Source organism: Bombina bombina, chromosome 3 (genome assembly GCF_027579735.1).
Source record: "Bombina bombina isolate aBomBom1 chromosome 3, aBomBom1.pri, whole genome shotgun sequence".
NCBI classification, from domain to species: domain Eukaryota; kingdom Metazoa; phylum Chordata; class Amphibia; order Anura; family Bombinatoridae; genus Bombina; species Bombina bombina.
Window position 1 is genome coordinate 1133819936 of NC_069501.1, and position 19363 is coordinate 1133839298.

General features: G+C 37.0%; 1 protein-coding gene across 5 annotated transcripts in view; it reads right to left on the minus strand.

Moving 5' to 3' along the window:
* The window catches only part of SGCG (sarcoglycan gamma), a 456939-nt gene that overhangs the window by 190669 nt on the left and 246907 nt on the right, over window positions 1–19363 (minus strand). For all 5 annotated transcript variants that reach the window (XM_053708512.1, XM_053708511.1, XM_053708514.1 and 2 more), the window contains exon 3: window positions 11833–11934. In XM_053708512.1, coding sequence (XP_053564487.1) covers window positions 11833–11934 — 102 coding nt within the window. The remainder of the gene's footprint in view (window positions 1–11832; window positions 11935–19363) is intronic.

A 19363-nucleotide genomic window follows, 5' to 3' on the forward strand; every position in this document is an offset into this window, starting at 1 on the left:
TCACATCTGGAACAAAGCAGATGTCAAATCAATCCTCAAAAATAGACATGTGCAATTCGTTTCGGCTGAATTTAGTTTCCGGACAGATTTTGGCCGATTCAGAGATTCGAATGAATCTGAATTTCCGAATCGGCATCATAACTAAAATCCCAAAAATTCTGAAAATGAATAAATCAGTTTCCGAATTTTCGGATCCATTCTTTATTCATATTGTGAATTTTTCATTGTTCTTATCTAAACCGCAGTTCCCCGACATCGCCAACACTAACTAAATCCCTAAATAAAGCTATTAAACCCTAAACCGCCGTTCCCTGACATCGCAGACACTAACTAAACCGATTAACCCCTAAACTGCAGTTCCCCGACATCGCAGACACTAACTTAACCTATTAACCCCTAAACCGCAGTTCCCCGACATTAACAAAACACTAAATAAACCTATTAACCCCTAAACCGCCGTTCCCCAACATCGCCAATACTAACTAAACCTATTAACCTCTAAACCACTGTTCCCAAACATCGCCAACATGAACTAAACCTATTAACCCCTAAACCGCCGGCCCCCACATTGCAACAACCTAAATTAAACTATTAACCCTTAAACCTAACACCCCCTAACGTTAACATAATTAAAAAAGAGCTAAATTAAAGTTACAATTATTAACTAACTACCTATTTAAAAACAAATACAGACTTACCTGTATAATAAAAATAAAACCTAAGCTAGCTACAATATAACTATTTACTAACTACCTAGTTAAAATAAATACAAACTTACCTGTGAAATAAAAATAAAACCTAAGGGGGGGCGGAGCAAGCTCTGAAACTGAGAGGTCACATATTACCATAGCTCCAGCTTTATATTATTATCTAATATGTACTTGACCGCTCAGCTCAGCACAATTTGGGCACTTAATGTGTTTATTATGAAGCCCAGTAACTAAGGGATGTGAGCAGGCAAAAAAAAATCCACTTTGTTTCTTTTGTGGGACTTTCGAAGCAGCGGCCATTTTCCAGCCCACATGGAGGCATAATGTTGGAGACACCTAGCCATGTGAAAAGGCTCCTAGACACCTTAAATGCCTGGCTTCTACAGTTAGAGTATAAGGTAATTCTTGCACTTACGTCTTGTGATGAAGACTACAGGCTAACGACTGAGCAGCATGAAGTACAGATGCGGGAGCTGACTAAGGATTTTGCTGGGCCGACTGGGGCAGCTGAGTCCACTGAGACCTTGTTCGCCGCAGAGGCTGCGATTGCAAGCAATGGGCTAGCTGAACACAGGCTGCGATTGCAAGCAATGGGCTAGCTGAACACTCAGTGACTATGCCTCCTTCTGATGTCCCGGCTACAGTACCTGGTAGTGGAGTACTGCAGCTATACAGTGAATGACACCACAGTAGTCAGATGACAGAAGTACCTACCTGGTGCAACTATCCTCTTGTGTCTGATGAGGACTTGGCGCTTTGGAGTTACCTTCTTATGCGGGTGATTCTCGCTTCGGGAACTGCAGGGATTGGCAATGGGAGAGGAAGGCGTACTGCTGAAATGTACCTGCTCACACAGGAAACATCTGGCGCACCCCGACAACCTGATGCGGCTTCAGCGACCCATTTAGCATCCTCTTCAGAAGCAGACTATCTTCTCCACATTATGGAACTGGCCTACCCTACATATCTATATGGGAGAGCACGGATGATACCTTCAGCAGAGAGACAATGGCCTTCAGGTAGAGATGCCATTAACGGCGAATCAGGGAGACACTATACGGCTGACTCTGTCCAGAGATTACCCACTGCCTTAGGGACACTGTGCAAGCATGGCATTGGTTGAGGTCCTATCAGCCCATATATTCTGATAATGTTACCCTGATGCGATAATATTTGCTTCCCCTGATGTATGACTGTTTGATAACCAGACGTGATAATTTGCACTTATGATAATGTTCCTGAAATATTGGCTTCCTAGCTGACAAAAAAGAAAACTTAAATCCTACTAAGCGTTGGTGTACTAATTATATATTACTTTCGATATTATATAGTTTAGAACAGCTGAATAGCGAGTACTTGTTAGTAAATGATGTATGGTGCATACAGTGGTATATAAATGTTTTTCCTCTAAATCGGGACTAAGATATGCATAATTATATATATCCTCTCTGGCACAAACTGAATCAACACACTGTTATATATTTGTGTGCACTGTACTCAACAACATTTTTTTTTTTTGTTCATGTTTACGCTATAGCAGATTGGCTATTTATGTAGCATATTAAGTTGCAGCTCTCTAGTACTCACCCGTCATTTTGCTCTGAGCTTAATGAGAATGCCTTCTGACACACTACACACTCATATGTTGAACTATGTACACTATCTGTTTATAATAGATCTCGCAAACTCGTTCAATATGTTTTATATATTTTAATCATTCCATTCTGACCTCTACTACATAAGTATAGTAATCCTTTGCTCGATGTAGAGGGTAAGCTAATCTATGATGTGCCCATATGTTCTAAACCATTTTAAAGATTGTACTAGGTTTTGTAAGTATTACAATACTATTATGGTCCTGCTGGCCACAAGTGTCTCCCTCTTGCTCAGCTGGGATAATGGTGTGGTCTTCAGTGCCTCTCTATAGCGAATAAAAGACTTGAAAGGTATTTCCCCTCACCCTTTCCCACTCTGTGTGATAGAGTGGGTTATATCCAATACCCCTTTTCCGTCTCCGTCCAGTAGTGACAACAATCCCTGAGGGGAGGTACAACTCATACAACACTTACCCTTTTACCATATTGGTTTATACATGTTTTAAGCCACAGATGTTTTAGGTTGCTATGTTTTTATGTGCTAAGGTTAGATACTTTGATCATTATACCCATCTAGAATATTCATCAGGCTTAGAGAATATATATGCTTTATCAAGACCTTACACGTGACACTATTTTCCAATGCAAAAGGTTTTAAGTTTTAACTTACTTTAAGTTTTAACTTAATCTTTGCAGTTATATATGTTTGTTGATAATAGTTTTTAGTTAGACACCCATATATGGTCTCTTATACCAAGTCAAGTACATTATCCCAGCTATCACACTTTAAATAAGCTACCTTTTACCTTAGAAAACTCATATACCGGATTACCGTTCCAATCTCTACAGTTATTAGTTTCCCAGGAGCTTTGTTTCTTATAATTATTATATAGATCTAGAGAATACATTGACTGCTTTCTTGCTTAGAAAGAGGAGACAGTACCATCCCATTGAGTACATGCAATGTAATAGGATAGTTACCAACTACTTTTACCTACAGGTGAGAATTCTGTTTTCTGTTGTGGGGTATAGTACAAATAGATAATTAAGCTACTAGATTGCCTTAAGTATATATTACTTATCAAGTAACCTGTATGGTCGTATCCATGTTCTGAAGATTTTAAATTAGATAAATTGTGTACAATTCCTGTACGAATGTAGCAGGGTCCCTCTGTCATAGTCAGAAACTCCCAATATTTGGCTCATCTAATCTTTGCTAACCATTTTATTAAAATATCCCCGGACCCCCCACCCCCCACTCCAGTGGGCTTACATTGTAAGCAAAAGGAAATGCACCCTATAGAAATGTTTCCTTAGTATTAAATATATTGATACACATATTCTGATATCTACAATTCTAATCTCATGTGACAAGCCGCTTTCTTGTTACTCTGCCTTTTCACATTTTAGTTATGTCACTATCATGTATCATATTACTAAGGGTCCAAAAGCGACCCTATATGCCTTTTATTTGTTACATACCCCCTATTATATCCTCAAACCACTATATAATAGCATCAGAGGTCCAAGAGAGACCGCCACCTCCTACATGAGGTATCATTTTCTAGTTTATTTTTATGCTTCGCATTAAGGGAAAATGATAAGTTTACATTGCCTTAAACATGGCAACCAAATATACATAAAAAGAGGTTTGATTGAGAGTACATAGGTTAATTATCTGTCAAGGATAAAAAAAACAAAAAACAAACAAACCTAAGCTTAAACTAATAAAACTAAACATTACTAAAAATAAAAAAACTAACATTACTAAAAAAACAACAACCTAAGATTACTAAAAAATTAAAACTACAATTACAAAAAATAATAAACACTAAAATTACAAAAAAAAAAAAAAAACTACCATTACAAAAAATAACAAACAAAATTATCTAAAATAATACAAATTATTCCTATTCTAATATCCGTTTAAAAAAAAACAAACAAAAAAAACATCCCCCCCAAAAAAACAACCTAATCTATAATAAACTACCAAGGGCCTTCTAAAGGGCCTTTTGTAAGGCATTGTCCTAAAGTTAACAGCTCTTTTGCAAACAAATAAAAACAAACACCCCCTAACATTACAACCCCCCCCCCGCAAACCCACAAAATAAAAAAACCTAATTTACCCATTGCCCTGAAAAGGGCATTTGTATGGGCATTGCCCTTAAAAGGGCATTCAGCTCTTTTTTGGCCCATTAAAATAAAAAAGCCCTAATCTAAAAAAAACACCACCCCAAAAAAAAAAAAAAAAACCTAACACTAACCCCAAAATTGGTACTCACAGTTGCTGAAGTCCGGCAAAAGATCTTCATCCCAGCGGCAAAGCATCTTCATCCAGGCTGCTCCATCTGTATCCATCGCGGGGCCGGCATCTTCTATCTTCATCCCAGCAGAAGCGGAGCGGTCGGTGGATGTGCGGAGGCGGAGGTCCTCTTCATGCTATCATCCGCCGCACACTGAGGATTCAATGCAAGGTACCCCTTTTGTAATGGGTTACCTTTGCATTCCTATTGGCTGAAAAAATAAAATCAGCCAATAGGAATGAGAGCTGCTTAAATCCTATTGGCTGTTCGGACCGATGGAACTCCGCCTGGACCTCCGCCACCGCTTATCGACCACTCCGCCTCCTCAGTGATGAAGAAGATGCCGGTCCCGCGATGGATAAAGATGGAGCCGCCTGGATGAAGATGCTTCCCCACTGGGATGGAGATCTTTTGCTGGACTTCAGCAACTGTAACGATTTTGGGGTTAGTGTTAGTTTTTTTTTGGGGGGGTGTTTTTTTTTTTTTTTTTTGATTAGGGCTTTTTTTATTTTAATGGGCCGAAAAAGAGCTGAATGCCCTTTTAAGGGCAGTAAAAGAGCTGAATGCCCTTTTAAGGGCAATGCCCATACAAATGCCCTTTTTTTTATTAGGTTTTTTAGTTAGGTTTTTTATTTTGTGGGTTTAGGGGGGTGGGGATTTGTAATGTTTGGGGGTGTTTGTTGTAATTTTTTAGCAAAAGAGCCCTACAAAAGGCCCTTTTAAGGGCTATTGGTAGTTTATTATAGATTAGGTTTTTTTTATTTTGGGGTGTTTTTTTTAACTGGGTATTAGAACAGGAATAATTTTTATTATTTTGGATAATGTTGTTTGTTATGTTTTGTAATGGGATTTTTTTTTTATTATTCAGGGTTTTTTGTTTTTTTTTAATTAGGCATGTTTTATTTTTAAAGGGCCAAAAAAGAGCTGAATGCCCTTTTAAGGGCAATGCCCATACAAATGCCCTTTTCGGGGCAATGGGTAGATTAGATTTATTTTTATTTTGTGGGTTTGGGGGGTGGGGGTTTGTAATGTTAGGGGGTGTTTGTTTTTATTTTTTGCAAAAGAGCTGTTTATTATAGATTAGGGTTTGAGATGAAGGTTCTCGCAGGCATCTTCTTCCAGAATAGCCCAGTCTCATCCACATTAAAAATGTAATCCATAGAGTAGCCTCCATCTTGAATAATTTTGGCAAAATCGCTTGGATAGCTTTCTGCAGCAGCTGCCTTTCCTTGTACTTTGATGTTATGTAGGTTAGACCTAGGCTTAAGGCTTTACTTTGTATAATTGCCTGGTTTACAGGAACATGGCGTATAGTCTGATTTTCTATCCAAAGTATTAAGAGTCTCTCCATGTCTGCAACAATGCTATCCCTTTTTCGAATTGTTGTTGTGTTAACGGGCGTAGCACTCTTAAGTTCTGCAATCATTTTTTTCTCTGTTATTCATGACTGTGTTAACTGTAGTCCAAGTGAAGCCTAGTCTTCAGCCTATTATAGCTTGAACTACGCCTTCATCATACAATTGAATTATTTTAAGCTTCATATCCAAGGTAATAGATTTACGGCTTTTCTTTTTATCTGCCATTATTACAGTACTGGAAAATAAGTAAAAGCATCCAAAACCAGTCAGCTCTAGGTAAAGATACATTTACTGTGTGCCAAGCTTGATATATGTTGCCCTCACCGATACCAAAGTCGGCGTCTGACGTCACACTATGACCAAGTCAGTGGGTCAATCCCAGGAATAAGCCAAACAACCGATTTGGGTGCTGGATCCTTCTTTCCCAAGGTACAGGTATACAATATAGTACTACTCATGATTACGTCTGTTTTACTACTATATAGTACAGCGATGCCTCCTGGCCATGTAGAACCATAGAGACAACCAAAGAGACTTCCTGGTCATGTGCTTCGGTATGTCGATACTCATGAGTGCTCGTAAAGTGAAGGTCTGTAAAGCAGGGTATACCTGTACTTTTAGCAGCCAAAAACAGAATATATATATATAAAAAAAAGGAAACCAGCTCTAAAATTACTTAGACAAACTGGCAATGGCTGGTGTATAAATACACTCCACTCTGCAGATTTAGGGCTCCATTTATCAAGTAGCGGTTGCTGATTCAGAGGCCCATTGTTTCAGGCTCACTGCTTCTTAACCTGTCCACCACCTAAAAGGTTGCGTATTGAAATCATCCCAATCCAATACGATTGGGATTGATAGTACCTACTATCCCCACCTGACGCCTAGCTCCTTTACAATCCATAATGAATGCCTCTGCCAGACTCATCTTCCTTACACGTTGCTCTTCATCTGCTGCACCTCTCTGCCAATCCCTTCACTGGCTTCCTCTTGCCTCTAGGATTAAACACTAAATTCTCACTCTGACATACAAAGCCCTCAACTGCACTGCTCCCCCCTATATCTCAGACCTTGTCTCCAGATACTCTCCCTCCTGTCCCCTTCGCTTTGCTCATGACCTCCTACTCTCCTCCTATCTGGTTACCTCATTGCACATCCATTTACAGGACTTCTCCCGACTAGCTCCCATCTTGTGGAACTCTCTGCCTCGCTCAACAAGACTCTCTCATAGTTTTGAAAGCTTCAATCGCTCCCGAAAGACTCTACTGTTCAGGGATGCATACAACCTATGCTAACCTTACTTTATACCAGTTCCACTCCTCCATTGCTATCCCCGAACCCCCTTAGCATGTAAGCCTAAGAGTCCAGCTGTTTGTAGATCACCTTCTTAAGAGCTGACTACAACAGTGCAACTCTGGGCCCTCTACCCATTTGATCCCTATATTTATTTTGTTGTACTCCCCCTTTGTTTATAGCGCTGCAGAATCTGTTGGCGCTCTACAAATAACCGATAATAATAATACTAGTGGCCATTTGGGCACCAGCGAGCAGGGGGCGGCATTGCACAAGGATTTCTGGTGAAATGCTTGTGCAACTATAAATGCAGACACCGTATGATGTCCGTCAGCAGCAATATCTAGTGGATTTTGATAAAGGAGCCCTTAATATAGACTCTATTCAAATACTTTAAGAATAGTTAAATGAGGCGCTATCTTGTAAAGAAACCACCAATTGTTTTGATAAGCGGGAAATAGACATGCATAAACTAGGCTGCAAACTAATTAAATGGGACACAATTAAACAAGGCTCAAATGAGCAAGAAATATAGTAGGACCAGTTCTAAACCAATATTCAGAAATCAAGTCACAAAGAAAAAAAGGAACACATTTTCAGCCTAGAAATAACAAAACAAAAATATGTCATCTGATTGATGAGTCTGAATCTAAGAAATGATAAAAATCTCTACTTCCTGGATTTATAAAAAAACAAAAGGAAAACAGGAGCGCAAAAAAGGCTGAGCCGAGTGAAGCATAAAAAACTCCTTTTATTAGCACAAAATAAAAACACACTCAGACTTTGCAACCTCAAACATATGAGATATGATAACAGCACATCTGTAAGTAACAGGCACAGCTCGGTTTCCCTTTTTGGTAACCCAGAGTCACAGTCCGCTTGTCAGATCTTAGAATCCATGTGTGTCCGCAGCACAAGAGGAATGCAAGTGTTCCGAGACGCTGAGGGGTTGCAAGCGTCCATGCCTCTACCGAAGTGGGGAGGAGCCCCACAAAATGTGTTAGGGCACATTGGAGGACGCTTGCAACCCTTCGAGAGTCAGCGTTCTAGACGGCTTGTGAGCGCTTGTTCGTTTCAGTTGGGGGATAGCGATCCTTAACTTTTCAGTGACTTGCACAGCGGTTGCAAACCCGGAGCACTTGCATTCCTCTTGTGGAGTATGGTTTGTGAACATATGCAGAGGTAGGCATTAAAAACTCTGCTACAGACACACATGGATTCAAAGATCTGACAAGCGGACTGTGACTCTGGGTTACCAAGACGGGAGACCGAGCTGTGCCTGTTACTTACAGATGTGCTGTTATCATATCTCATATGTTTGAGGTTGCAAAGTGTGAGTGTGTTTTTATTTTGTGCTATTAAAAGGTGTTTTTTAGCTACACTCAGATCAGCCTTTTTGCGCTCCTGATTTCCTTTTGCTTTTTTGTTTCCAAGCACCACCCCTTCCTACAAGTGAGTCTCTGAAGGAGCAGCAATAAGGACTTTGCACATTGATCTGGAACTTATGTTGTATGTATATATATCCTTTTTCATGTAGTCTCATAATGCTGTTTGTATTCTGCTTATGTACACATATATTCCTGGCACTATCCATGTTACTATTATCTGCATATACCCTTTAGGTGCTCTGTAGCATTAATAGTTTTATTGATTGTTGGATGTATTGTTTGCTGAATTTAAATTTATGCACTATATACAGATATATATTTGATATATTATTATCCTTAATAGGTGGCACTCTTTTTTGGCAAGCTTAAGTGTCTTGTATTTGCTTCATTTAATTCCTGGATTTATATTTATGTTAAATGTGAGGTCTCCTTGATATCAGCCGGTACGGATAGGTGTGAGAGAAATGTACTAAGAAACTTACTTCACAAATATTGTTTAATGCATAGAAAGTAGATCAGAGTCTCTTTATAGGGACAGTCAACACCCTGTAATTACAAGTTTTTTATTTTGCTAAAGAATAACATATTATCCATGTTTAATTTTCTTTTTAAACAAACACCTTGTTTGCTGCCATTGTTTCTCAATAGAGTCCACCCACCACTTGCCTTTTTTGGAGACGCCAATGTGGGCTTGAGTCTGCAGCTGACAAGTGTAGCACCAGTCATTATGTTAGTATAAGGAAGGTGTAGTTCTTATTAGTTAAAGTCAATAAGGGAAAGGTATGTAACAGGGTTAGCATTGAAACATCTGCTGTGTGATTTATTAGGTCTGAGGATTAGAAAAATGAGTTCCCAGTGACTTGTCATACTAACTGCAAAGTATAAAATGCATGGGAACTTGTTCTATCACTCTATACATAAAGCCCTCCTATCTTATCTCTGTATACACAGCAAGAGCAATTAATAGTTAGCAATTTAGTTGCTATCTCTCCCACCTTCCATTGGGAGGCTATTTCAAATGACAAAATAATGGTAAAAGAGCTATGTATAAACTGAATGCACTACAACATGCAAAATAGACAATTGACGACACTTCCAAATGGTAAACAAATTGTAGTACACTGTCCCATTAAGCAGTTTATTGTTATTTGTTTTCAAAATTATTAAAGTTCTTAGAGATTTACAAAAATTACTTTTTTTTTCTCATAAATAATCTTATTACAGTTAGAAGACTTTTTGTTTGCTTTCAGAACTGCAGGGGCATCCTTTTATATGGCTCCTACTTTGTGATGTCCTACCATCCTTATAGGGAATGATATTATGGTTTGGATCTGTTGCAGTACCAATTAATATGACGTCTGTTTTTAACTATTCAACAACTTCCATATGCATGACAAGAATGGGTCATCATGCAGATATCTGGGAAGAGAGGTTGTTCAAACCCCTTACTATCCACAGACCTTCAAGACTACTCATTTGAAAAAGAATCACCTGCTCGTTCAAATGGTGATGGTCTTAGAATTACAGAAGTTTTATTAATTTTAAAAACACAACACATTTGGTCTTCCTGGGGAATGGGGAATTTATATGCTCAATTAAAATAATCTGTTATGCATTGAGACCCCTAATAAAGTTTATTTTATAGTAGACAAGTCCTCTTAAATAAATATATGCAATGTTTCTGTATAGTCAAGTGATCACCTTGGTAACTTTAATCATCTTGCAAGAAAAAAAGTGCTTTTCTTTCTGTAAAGGTACAAAGGGTCCCATCTAGTCTATATTGTAACCAAAATAAAACCTCCATATGGGCTCCTATTTAAAGGAACATTAAACACTAAATAAATGCTAGATAGAATAATGCATTCAAAGAAAATATTAGTCTGAGAATACCATGTAGATGTATTTTTAAAGTTTCATCAGTTTAAAATTGGCAAAATAAGTGTAAAGTTTTAGTGTCTATAAAACAATGGGAGCTGCCATGTTGTAACTTAGGTTATCTTCTCTGCTGTGGCAAATTAGGGACAGTTATAAATAGGTCACTAGAGTGTGCAGCCAATGGCTGTGTGGAATATAACAGTGTTCTGCACTTCCATTTCTAACAGTAACTGAAAAGCTCAGAATTTCTGAATGGAATTACAGGAAAAGGGGACAAAATAAATAATGAAATTATATTGCCGAATTTTATTTTTATATATGATTTATCATTTTATATTACCATCTCAAAGTGTTTAATGTCCCTTTAACATTTGGTTAATCTTGATCACAATCTTCTTTTTTTAACATTTGTTTTGTTGCAGCTTTCTAACATGCTTTGAAATATACATATAATAATAGTATCTGAATGTGCTGGTCCTGCTGAACAAAACAATATATATTGTGTGTGGCTTATTCACTGAAATATGACTTGCAATAGTGTTACAATTTCTAAAATTGGCTTTGCACAGGGATGTGAAAAAATGCTTAGCAGAGAAGTGGTTAAAGAACACAATGTATGTTGTTCAGTAAAGAATAAAAAAATATGAAATGTACATATTCTGTCATATCTGGAAGTCACAGTCAAACCTTAGAAGATCTTGCATCAGAGTAAATGATAGAAGGTTGTAATATTGTATACTTAATAAGCAGCAGTTACTTGATACAAACTATGTTTTAGTAATTTAACTAAGGTTTAAGCTTGTAGTATAATATACTGCAGCTACACAAAGTGTTTCTTTTAACACATTATTAAAACCGAATCAATAAAAGTTTTAATTTTCAAATGGAGATGAAATGCAAGCAATAGATTAACATATTATACAGCTATGTTAAAGTAAAGTTAGAACCTGAATGATAAAGAGAGTGGAAATGAGAAATGGGGAGACTATGAGAAGAATGTATCAGGGTAGTGAAAACAGGAAAGTGAGAAAGGAAGATTAAAAAAAGAAAGTGGGAGAAAGGTGGTAAAAAAAAAAGGATCTAAATGAAAAAAAAGAGAAAATAGAGACAGAGAACAGTTGATCCATTAAATGTTATGTTTACATGGCAGCCAAAGACAACAAGAATATGGTAGTCAAAAAAGACCTAACAGGTTATAATTAAGCCCCTGGCACCACCTATATTTTTGCTGACTATTACTAGACAAAAACACTGGATATATATTCTCATTTATCTACCAGGTGAGCACTAAAATGGATGTCCATACTCACCGTTCTTGAATGTATTTCTTTGGCATACAGAGGATAAAGAAACTCTGACTCCCCCTCAAGACGAAGACCTTCACTTGTAACATGCAAGTAGCCCATCCCAGTCTGTAGAAAAAAACACCAATATAAATTTACATTGTATTGGGGTGGAGGGCTAGGGAAGAAAAAACAAATAACAATAAATTATCACTTAATTTGCTGCATCCTTCTTATTGGCATTATCATTATGGCAAAATATAAAAATGTAGTAGTTTTCAGTTCTAATCATTTTATTAGGATGACTATAAGACAAACAAATAATAAAATAGCAAGTTAATCAGCGTCCACTTATTTGTTTTCAATTATAAATAAAAAATAAACAAAATCTTGTATAGAAAACAATGTATAAGGAAAAGTAGATAGAATGGAGAAAGGGAGTAAAGGAATAAAAGGATGAAGGAACAAGGCTATGAACAAACTTGGAAGTAAAAGTGATCTTAACCAGTAAAGAACACACTTCATATAAAGGATTCCCCAATATAAGATTATAATACATTTAATACACTGGTCTGTTGAATCTATAGGCATCGGATATTACATTTATGTCTACATTTAATTTCCATGAATAGAGCTCTTGGTATATATGTTGTGCTGAAGGAGAAGATTTGCATGGTTTAAACTGTATTTTATTTAATGTTTCATTTAATGGGGGGGGGGGGGGTAATGTGTCATTGTGGATAATTGTATAGAAACTTTATTATCAAATACGTATTAAGATATTTTTTTCTCCTATATTCTCCAATGTCTCATCTGTCTCTTTGGCTTACATTTAACCACAACATCTTTTCATCTGAAACCTTGAGAGTAGCACATAAAGGCTTCACATCTAGATGAATACAGTATCTTATTTTCAAAACCAACTCAAGAATAAGTGAAAAATTGAAACCATACCACACAATCAGATAATAATTGTTACTTATCCTACGCTCTTTAAAAGCAGATGGGTTTAACCGCTCCTGTAGATCCTCTATTCACAAAGGATGATAACAAATGAGCTGTAACTCACAGAGAATGCTCAAGGTTTTCCTAAAGTAAAGTTGAGCAAATTATCTGCTAGATTACGAGTTTTGCGTAATGAGGGGTGCGGTGCTAACTTGCGTGTTATTATCACCGCTCACTTACCTACAGCGCTTGGTATTACAGGTTTTCCTAAACCTGGCGTTATTAGGCAAGAGGTGAGCGTAGAGCAAAATTGTGCTCCATACCGCACTCCAATACCAGCGCTGCTTAAGTCAGCGGTGAGCTGGTTGTACGTACTCGTGCACGATTTCCCCATGGACATCAATGGGGAGAGCCGGTTGAAAAAAAAGCCTAACACCTGCAATAAAGCAGCGTAAAGCTCCGTAACGCAGCCCCATTGATTCCTATGGGGAAACTAAATTTATGTTTACACCTAACACCCTAACATAAACCCCGAATCTAAACCCCCCTAACCTGCTGCCCCCGACATCGCTGACACCTACATTACATTTATTAACCCCTAATCTGCTGCTCTCGACATCGCTGACACCTACATAATGTTATCAACCCCTAATCTGCCGCCCCCAACGTCGCCGCCACTATAATAAACATATTAACCCCTAAACCGCTGCACTCCCGCATCGCAAACACTAGTTAAATATTATTAACCCTTAATATGCTGCCCCTAACATCGCCGCCACCTACCTACATTTATTAACCCCTAATCTGCCGCCCCCAACGTCGCCACCACTATACTAAATTTATTAGCCCCTGTCGTCTAACCCTAACACCCCCTAAAGTAAATACAAACTTGCCTGTAAAATAAAAATAAACCCTAAGCTAGCTACAATGTAACTATTAGTTATATTGTAGCTAGCTTAGGGTTTATTTTACAGGTAAGTATTTAGTTTTAAATAGGAATTATTTAGGTAATGATAGGAATTTTTATTTAGATATATTTAAATTATATTTAAGTTAGGGGGTGTTAGGGTTAGGGTTAATAACTTTAGTATAGTGGCGGCGACGTTGGGGGCGGCAGATTAGGGGTTAATAACTGTAATGTAGGCTGCGGCGATGTTAGGGGCGGCAGATTAAGAGTTTAATAATATTTAACTAATGTTTGCAAGGCGGGAGTGTGACGGTTTAGGGGTTAATATGTTTATTCTAGTAGCGGCAATGTCCGGAGCGGCAGATTAGGGGTTAATAATTTTATTTTAGTGTTTGCGATGCGGGAGGGCCTCGGTTAAGGGGTTAATAGGTAGTTTATGGGTGTTAGTGTACTTTTAAACACTTTAGTTATGAGTTTTATGCTACAGCTTTGTAGTGTAAAACTCATAACTACTGACTTTAGAATGCGTTACGAATAGGCTGTACCGCTCACTTTTTGGCCTCCAAAAAAATGCTTGTAATATCGGCGCTATGGAAGTCCCATTGAAAAAAGACTTTACGCAAATTGCGTAAGTTAATTTGCGGTACGGCCAAAAAAGTGTGCGGGACAGCTGTACCTACAAGACTCGTAATAGCAGCGGTAGTGAAAAAGCAGCGTTATGAGCCTTAACGCTGCTTTTTTACTCATAACGCAAAACTCGTAATCTAGCCATATATCTGTAAAGCATTATTTAGTGGAGAGGGTTCTTAAAAACCTTCATCATTTTGATAGGTTAGTAAAGGTTTAATATTGTTATCAGCACCACAACACAAGGCTGCAGGAGGTATGGTTACAGAATCATTGTAAGTCAAATCAGGAACATTAAAGTAAAATGGCTTAAAATGGCTTAGAATGTGCTAATTTAAAACATTTTTTTGTGTTAAAAATGACACACTCAGCAACTGCAAAATCACAAAATGCATCAAGTTGAGCAAACCGGCTAATATTAATGGAAAATTAAAGTAAAACTAATGGAAAACTAAAGTGGTATAAATAACACCTGCCATCAACTGTGACACTAGCTAAAGCGCTGTCATGTCATAGGTAAGAGAGGCTGTACCCCAAGCACAAGTATAATAAAAAGCCCATATCACCTAGGTGGGTATTTGAAGGTTGAAAGAAAGATTCTGAAAATCGTGTGTGTCCCAAATGCTTTGCACTTAAAAAAATACTCATGATGTCCTATTATGATCATCATTTATTTGTAAAGTGCTATAATATTCCACATGACTACCGACTATACAGTGCAATATAATTAGACCAGACAATGGAACTGATACATGAGGAGGGTCCTACTCCATGGAGCTTACAATAAAGAGGTTAGGGGACAATGAGACAGAATGTGTAAGGGTTGCTTGTATAAAGTTTTTTAGGTAAAGATGGGCATTTACAATTTGGAGCAAACAGAACAGATCAATTTTCAAAGAGCACGTACAGCTCAGTGAGGTGGGGGACAATCTCACAGAGCAAGGTAAAGTGTTCTATATAGTAATGTGCAGCATGAGAAAAGGGTTGCTTATATGAGGGACAAGGTGATGTGGAAGAGGACAGATGTAACTCATGGGTAGATCTAAAAAGGATGTTTATGGGAAAATCTTGAAATAAGTGTGGGAATATCATACTAGATGCTCTTAAAGGGACACTAAACCACAACATTATCTTTCACGATTCAGAAAGAGAATACAAATTTAAACAACAATCCAATTTACTTCTATTATTTATTTTGCTTAATTTTTTAGATATCCTTAGTTGAAGAAAAAGCAATGCACATGGGTGAGCCAATCACATGAGGCTTCTAAGTGCAGCAACCAATCAGCAGCTACTGAGCCTATCTAGATATGCTTTTCAGCAAAGAATATCAATAGAATAAAACAAATTAGATAATAGAAGTAAATTAGAAAGTTGTTTAAAATTGTATTCTCTTTCTATATCATGAAATAAAAAAATGGGTTTCTTGTCCCTTTAAGGATGTGGATAATGCTTAAAGGACCAGTCAACACAGTAGATTTGCATAATCAACAAATGCAAGATAACAAGACAATGCAATAGCACTTAGGGGCCTATCTATCAAGCTCCTGCAGGCTCGCCAGAAACAGCAGCTATGAAGCAGCGCTCACAAAGACCGCTGCTCCATAACCTGTCCGCCTGCTCTGAGCAGGCGGACAGACATCACCGGAATTCAACCCAGTTGAGTACGATCGGGTTGATTGACACCCCTGCTGGCGGCCGATTGGCAGCGAGTCTGCAGGGGGCGGCGTTGCACCAGCAGCTCTTGTGAGCTGCTGGTGCAATGCTGAATACGGAGAGCGTATTGCTCTCCGTATTCAGCGAGGTCTGGTGGACCTGATCCGCACTGGTGGATCAGGTCCGCCAGACTTTGATAAATATAGGCCTTAATCTGAACTTCAAATGAGTAGTAGATTTTTTTTCTGACAATTTTAAAAGTTATGTCTTTTTCCACTCCCCCGTATCATGTGACAGCCATCAGCCAATCACAAATGCATACACGTACCATCAGCCATTCCCAAATGCATACACACTTATTCTTGCACATGCTCAGTAGGAGCTGTTGACTCAAAAAGTTTAAATATAAAAAAACTGCACATTTTGTTAATGGAAGTAAATTGGAAAGTTGTTTAAAATAGCTGCTCTATCTGAATAATGAAAGTTTAATTTTGATTTAGTGTCCCTTTAATTTAAAAGGCCTGTGAGTAGTTATTGATCTGGATAGACCCTATATCATAAATAAGTACAAAATGCTATGGTTCACAATGCTTACGTTTTATGAAAGTGAGATCTTGAATTAAAACATTTTTTTAATTCAAAATATATGCTGAGCAAGACCTGTCTCTAAAGCCATCTATGAATGAGGTTGCATGAGCAGTGGGGTAGCGTGGGTTGGCAGCGCCCAGGGCAAGGCAAGTTTTTCTATCATTATTTGGATAGAACATACAATTTTAAACAACTTTCCAATTTACTTCTATTATCACATTTGCTTCATTCTCTTGTCATCCTTTGCTGAAGGAACAACATTGCACTACTGGCAGGTAGCTGAACACATCTAGTCAGCCAATCACAAGAAATGTGTGCGTGAACCAATCAGCAGCTAGCTACAACTAGTGTAGGATATGTACGTATTACTTTTCAACAAGGGATACCAAAAGAACAAAGCACATTTGAAAATAGAAGTGAATTTAAAAGTGTCTTAAAATGATATGCTCTATCTGAATCATTCAAGTTTAATTTTGACTTTCCTATCTCTTTAAGTGCTTCTTTACGGATGCTTCTAATTATTTCAATTTAAAAGTGACATAACAGTAACATCTAGTTAAACATAAAAACAAAACAAAAAAAATCTATAAGAAACAGGTGCTATCAAGTAGGTTTTCACAAAAATTTTCGGAAATATTCATGGAAACAAAAGTTTGAGGGAAAACATAATTTATGTAAGAACTTACCTGATAAATTCATTTCTTTCATAGTGGCAAGAGTCCATGAGCTAGTGACATATGGGATTACATTCCTACCAGGAGGGGGCAAAGTTTCCCAAACCTCAAAATGCCTATAAATATGCCTCCCACCTCACTCATACCTCAGTTTAACGTGTAGCCAAGAAGTGAGGTGTATAAAAAAGGAGTAAAAAGCATACAAAAAAAGGAACTGGAAAAAATAAAGTGCTTTATACAAAAATATCATAACCACAAAAAAGGGTGGGTCTCATGGACTCTTGCCACTATGAAAGAAATGTATTTATCAGGTAAGTTCTTACATAAATTATGTTTTCTTTCATGTAAGTGGCAAGAGTCCATGAGCTAGTAACATATGGGATATAATACCCAAGATGTCGAAATCCACGAGTCACTAGAGAGGGAGGGATAAAAAAAAAAGCCATTTCCGCTGAGAAATTAAATCCAAAAAATAAAGTTTTTTTCTTAAATTTTTTTTACAAAAAACTCAAATCAAAGGCATTAGAATAAAGCTGAGACAACTGCCTGAAGAACCTTTCTACCAAAGGCTGCTTCTGAAAAAGCAAACATAAAAATGGTAAAATTTAGAAAAAGTATGCAAAGAAGACCAAGTTGCTGCTTTGCAAATCTGATCAACTGAAGCTTCATTCTTGAGAGCCCAAGAAGTGGCAACTGATGTAGAAGAATGAGCTGTAATTAGGGATGGGCGAATGTTTCTAAAAATTCAAAATTTAAAACAAATTTTGATACATTCGTTCGAATCGAATTTCGAATGTTTATATAACATTCTAACATTCTATTTTCGAATTTTCGTTTTCGAATTTTTCAATAAAATTCGAAAATATTCGTTCGAATAATAGAATGTTTAGCTATGTAATTCATTCAATTTCGAAATGTAATATTCAAATTCGAATGTGACATTCGAATTCGAATGTGACATTCAAATTTGAAATAGTATTTCTAGTCTACAACTGTGTTTAATAACTGTAATATTCAAATTCGAATGCTACATTCGAATTCGAATGTCACATTTAAATTTGAAGTAGTATTTCTAGTCTAATACTGTGTTTTAAATGTAATATTCGAATTCGAATGTGACATTCGAATTCGAATGTCACATTCAAATTCAAAATAGTATTTCTAGTCTAATACTGTGTTTTTTAAATGTAATATTCGAATTTGAATGTCACATTCGAATTCTAAATAGTATTTCTAGTTTGCAACTGTGTTTAATAAATGTAATATTCAAATTCGAATGTGATATTCGATTCGAATGTGACATTCGATTCGAATGTGACATTCAAATTCGAAATAGTATTTCTAGTCTAATACAGTGTTTTATAAATGTAATATTCGAATTCGAATGTGACATTCGATTCGAATGTGATATTCGATTCGAATGTGACATTCGAAATAGTGTTTCTAGTCTACAATTGTGTTTTATAAATGTAATAATCGAATTCGAATGTGACATTCGAATGTAACATTCGAAATTCGAATGTGACATTCGAAAACTGTAAATAACATTCGAAAATCGAATTTTTAAGAATATTCGTTCTTATCAACATTCTATTATGTAAATCGAATTTCTACAATAACATTCGTTCTAACATTCGAATTCGGATATAAACACATTCGCCCATCCCTAGCTGTAATTCTCTGAGGCAGAGACTGCCCCGCCTCCAAATAAGCTTTGTGAATCAAAAAGTCTCAACCAAAAAGCCAGAGAAGTAGCAAAGGCTTTCTGACCTTTCCTGGAGCCAGAAAAAATAACAAATAAACTAGTCTTTCTGAAATCTTAAGTAGTCTCAACATAATAATACAAAGCTCTTACCACATCCAAAGTATGTAAATACCCTTCAAGAATATTCTTAGAATAAGGACACAAAGAAGAAACAACAATTTCCTTATTGATGTTAGAATTCACAACTTTAGGCAAAAATATAAATGATGTCCACAAAGCAGCTTTATCTTGATGGAAAATCAGATAAAGAGACTCACAAAAGAGTGCAGACAAAACAGAAACTCTTCAAGAAGAAGAGATAGCCAAAAGAAAAAACACTTTCCAAGAAAGTAATTTAATGTCTTGAGAATGTATAGGCTCAAAAGGAGAAACTTGGAAAATCTTCAAAGGAGGAGA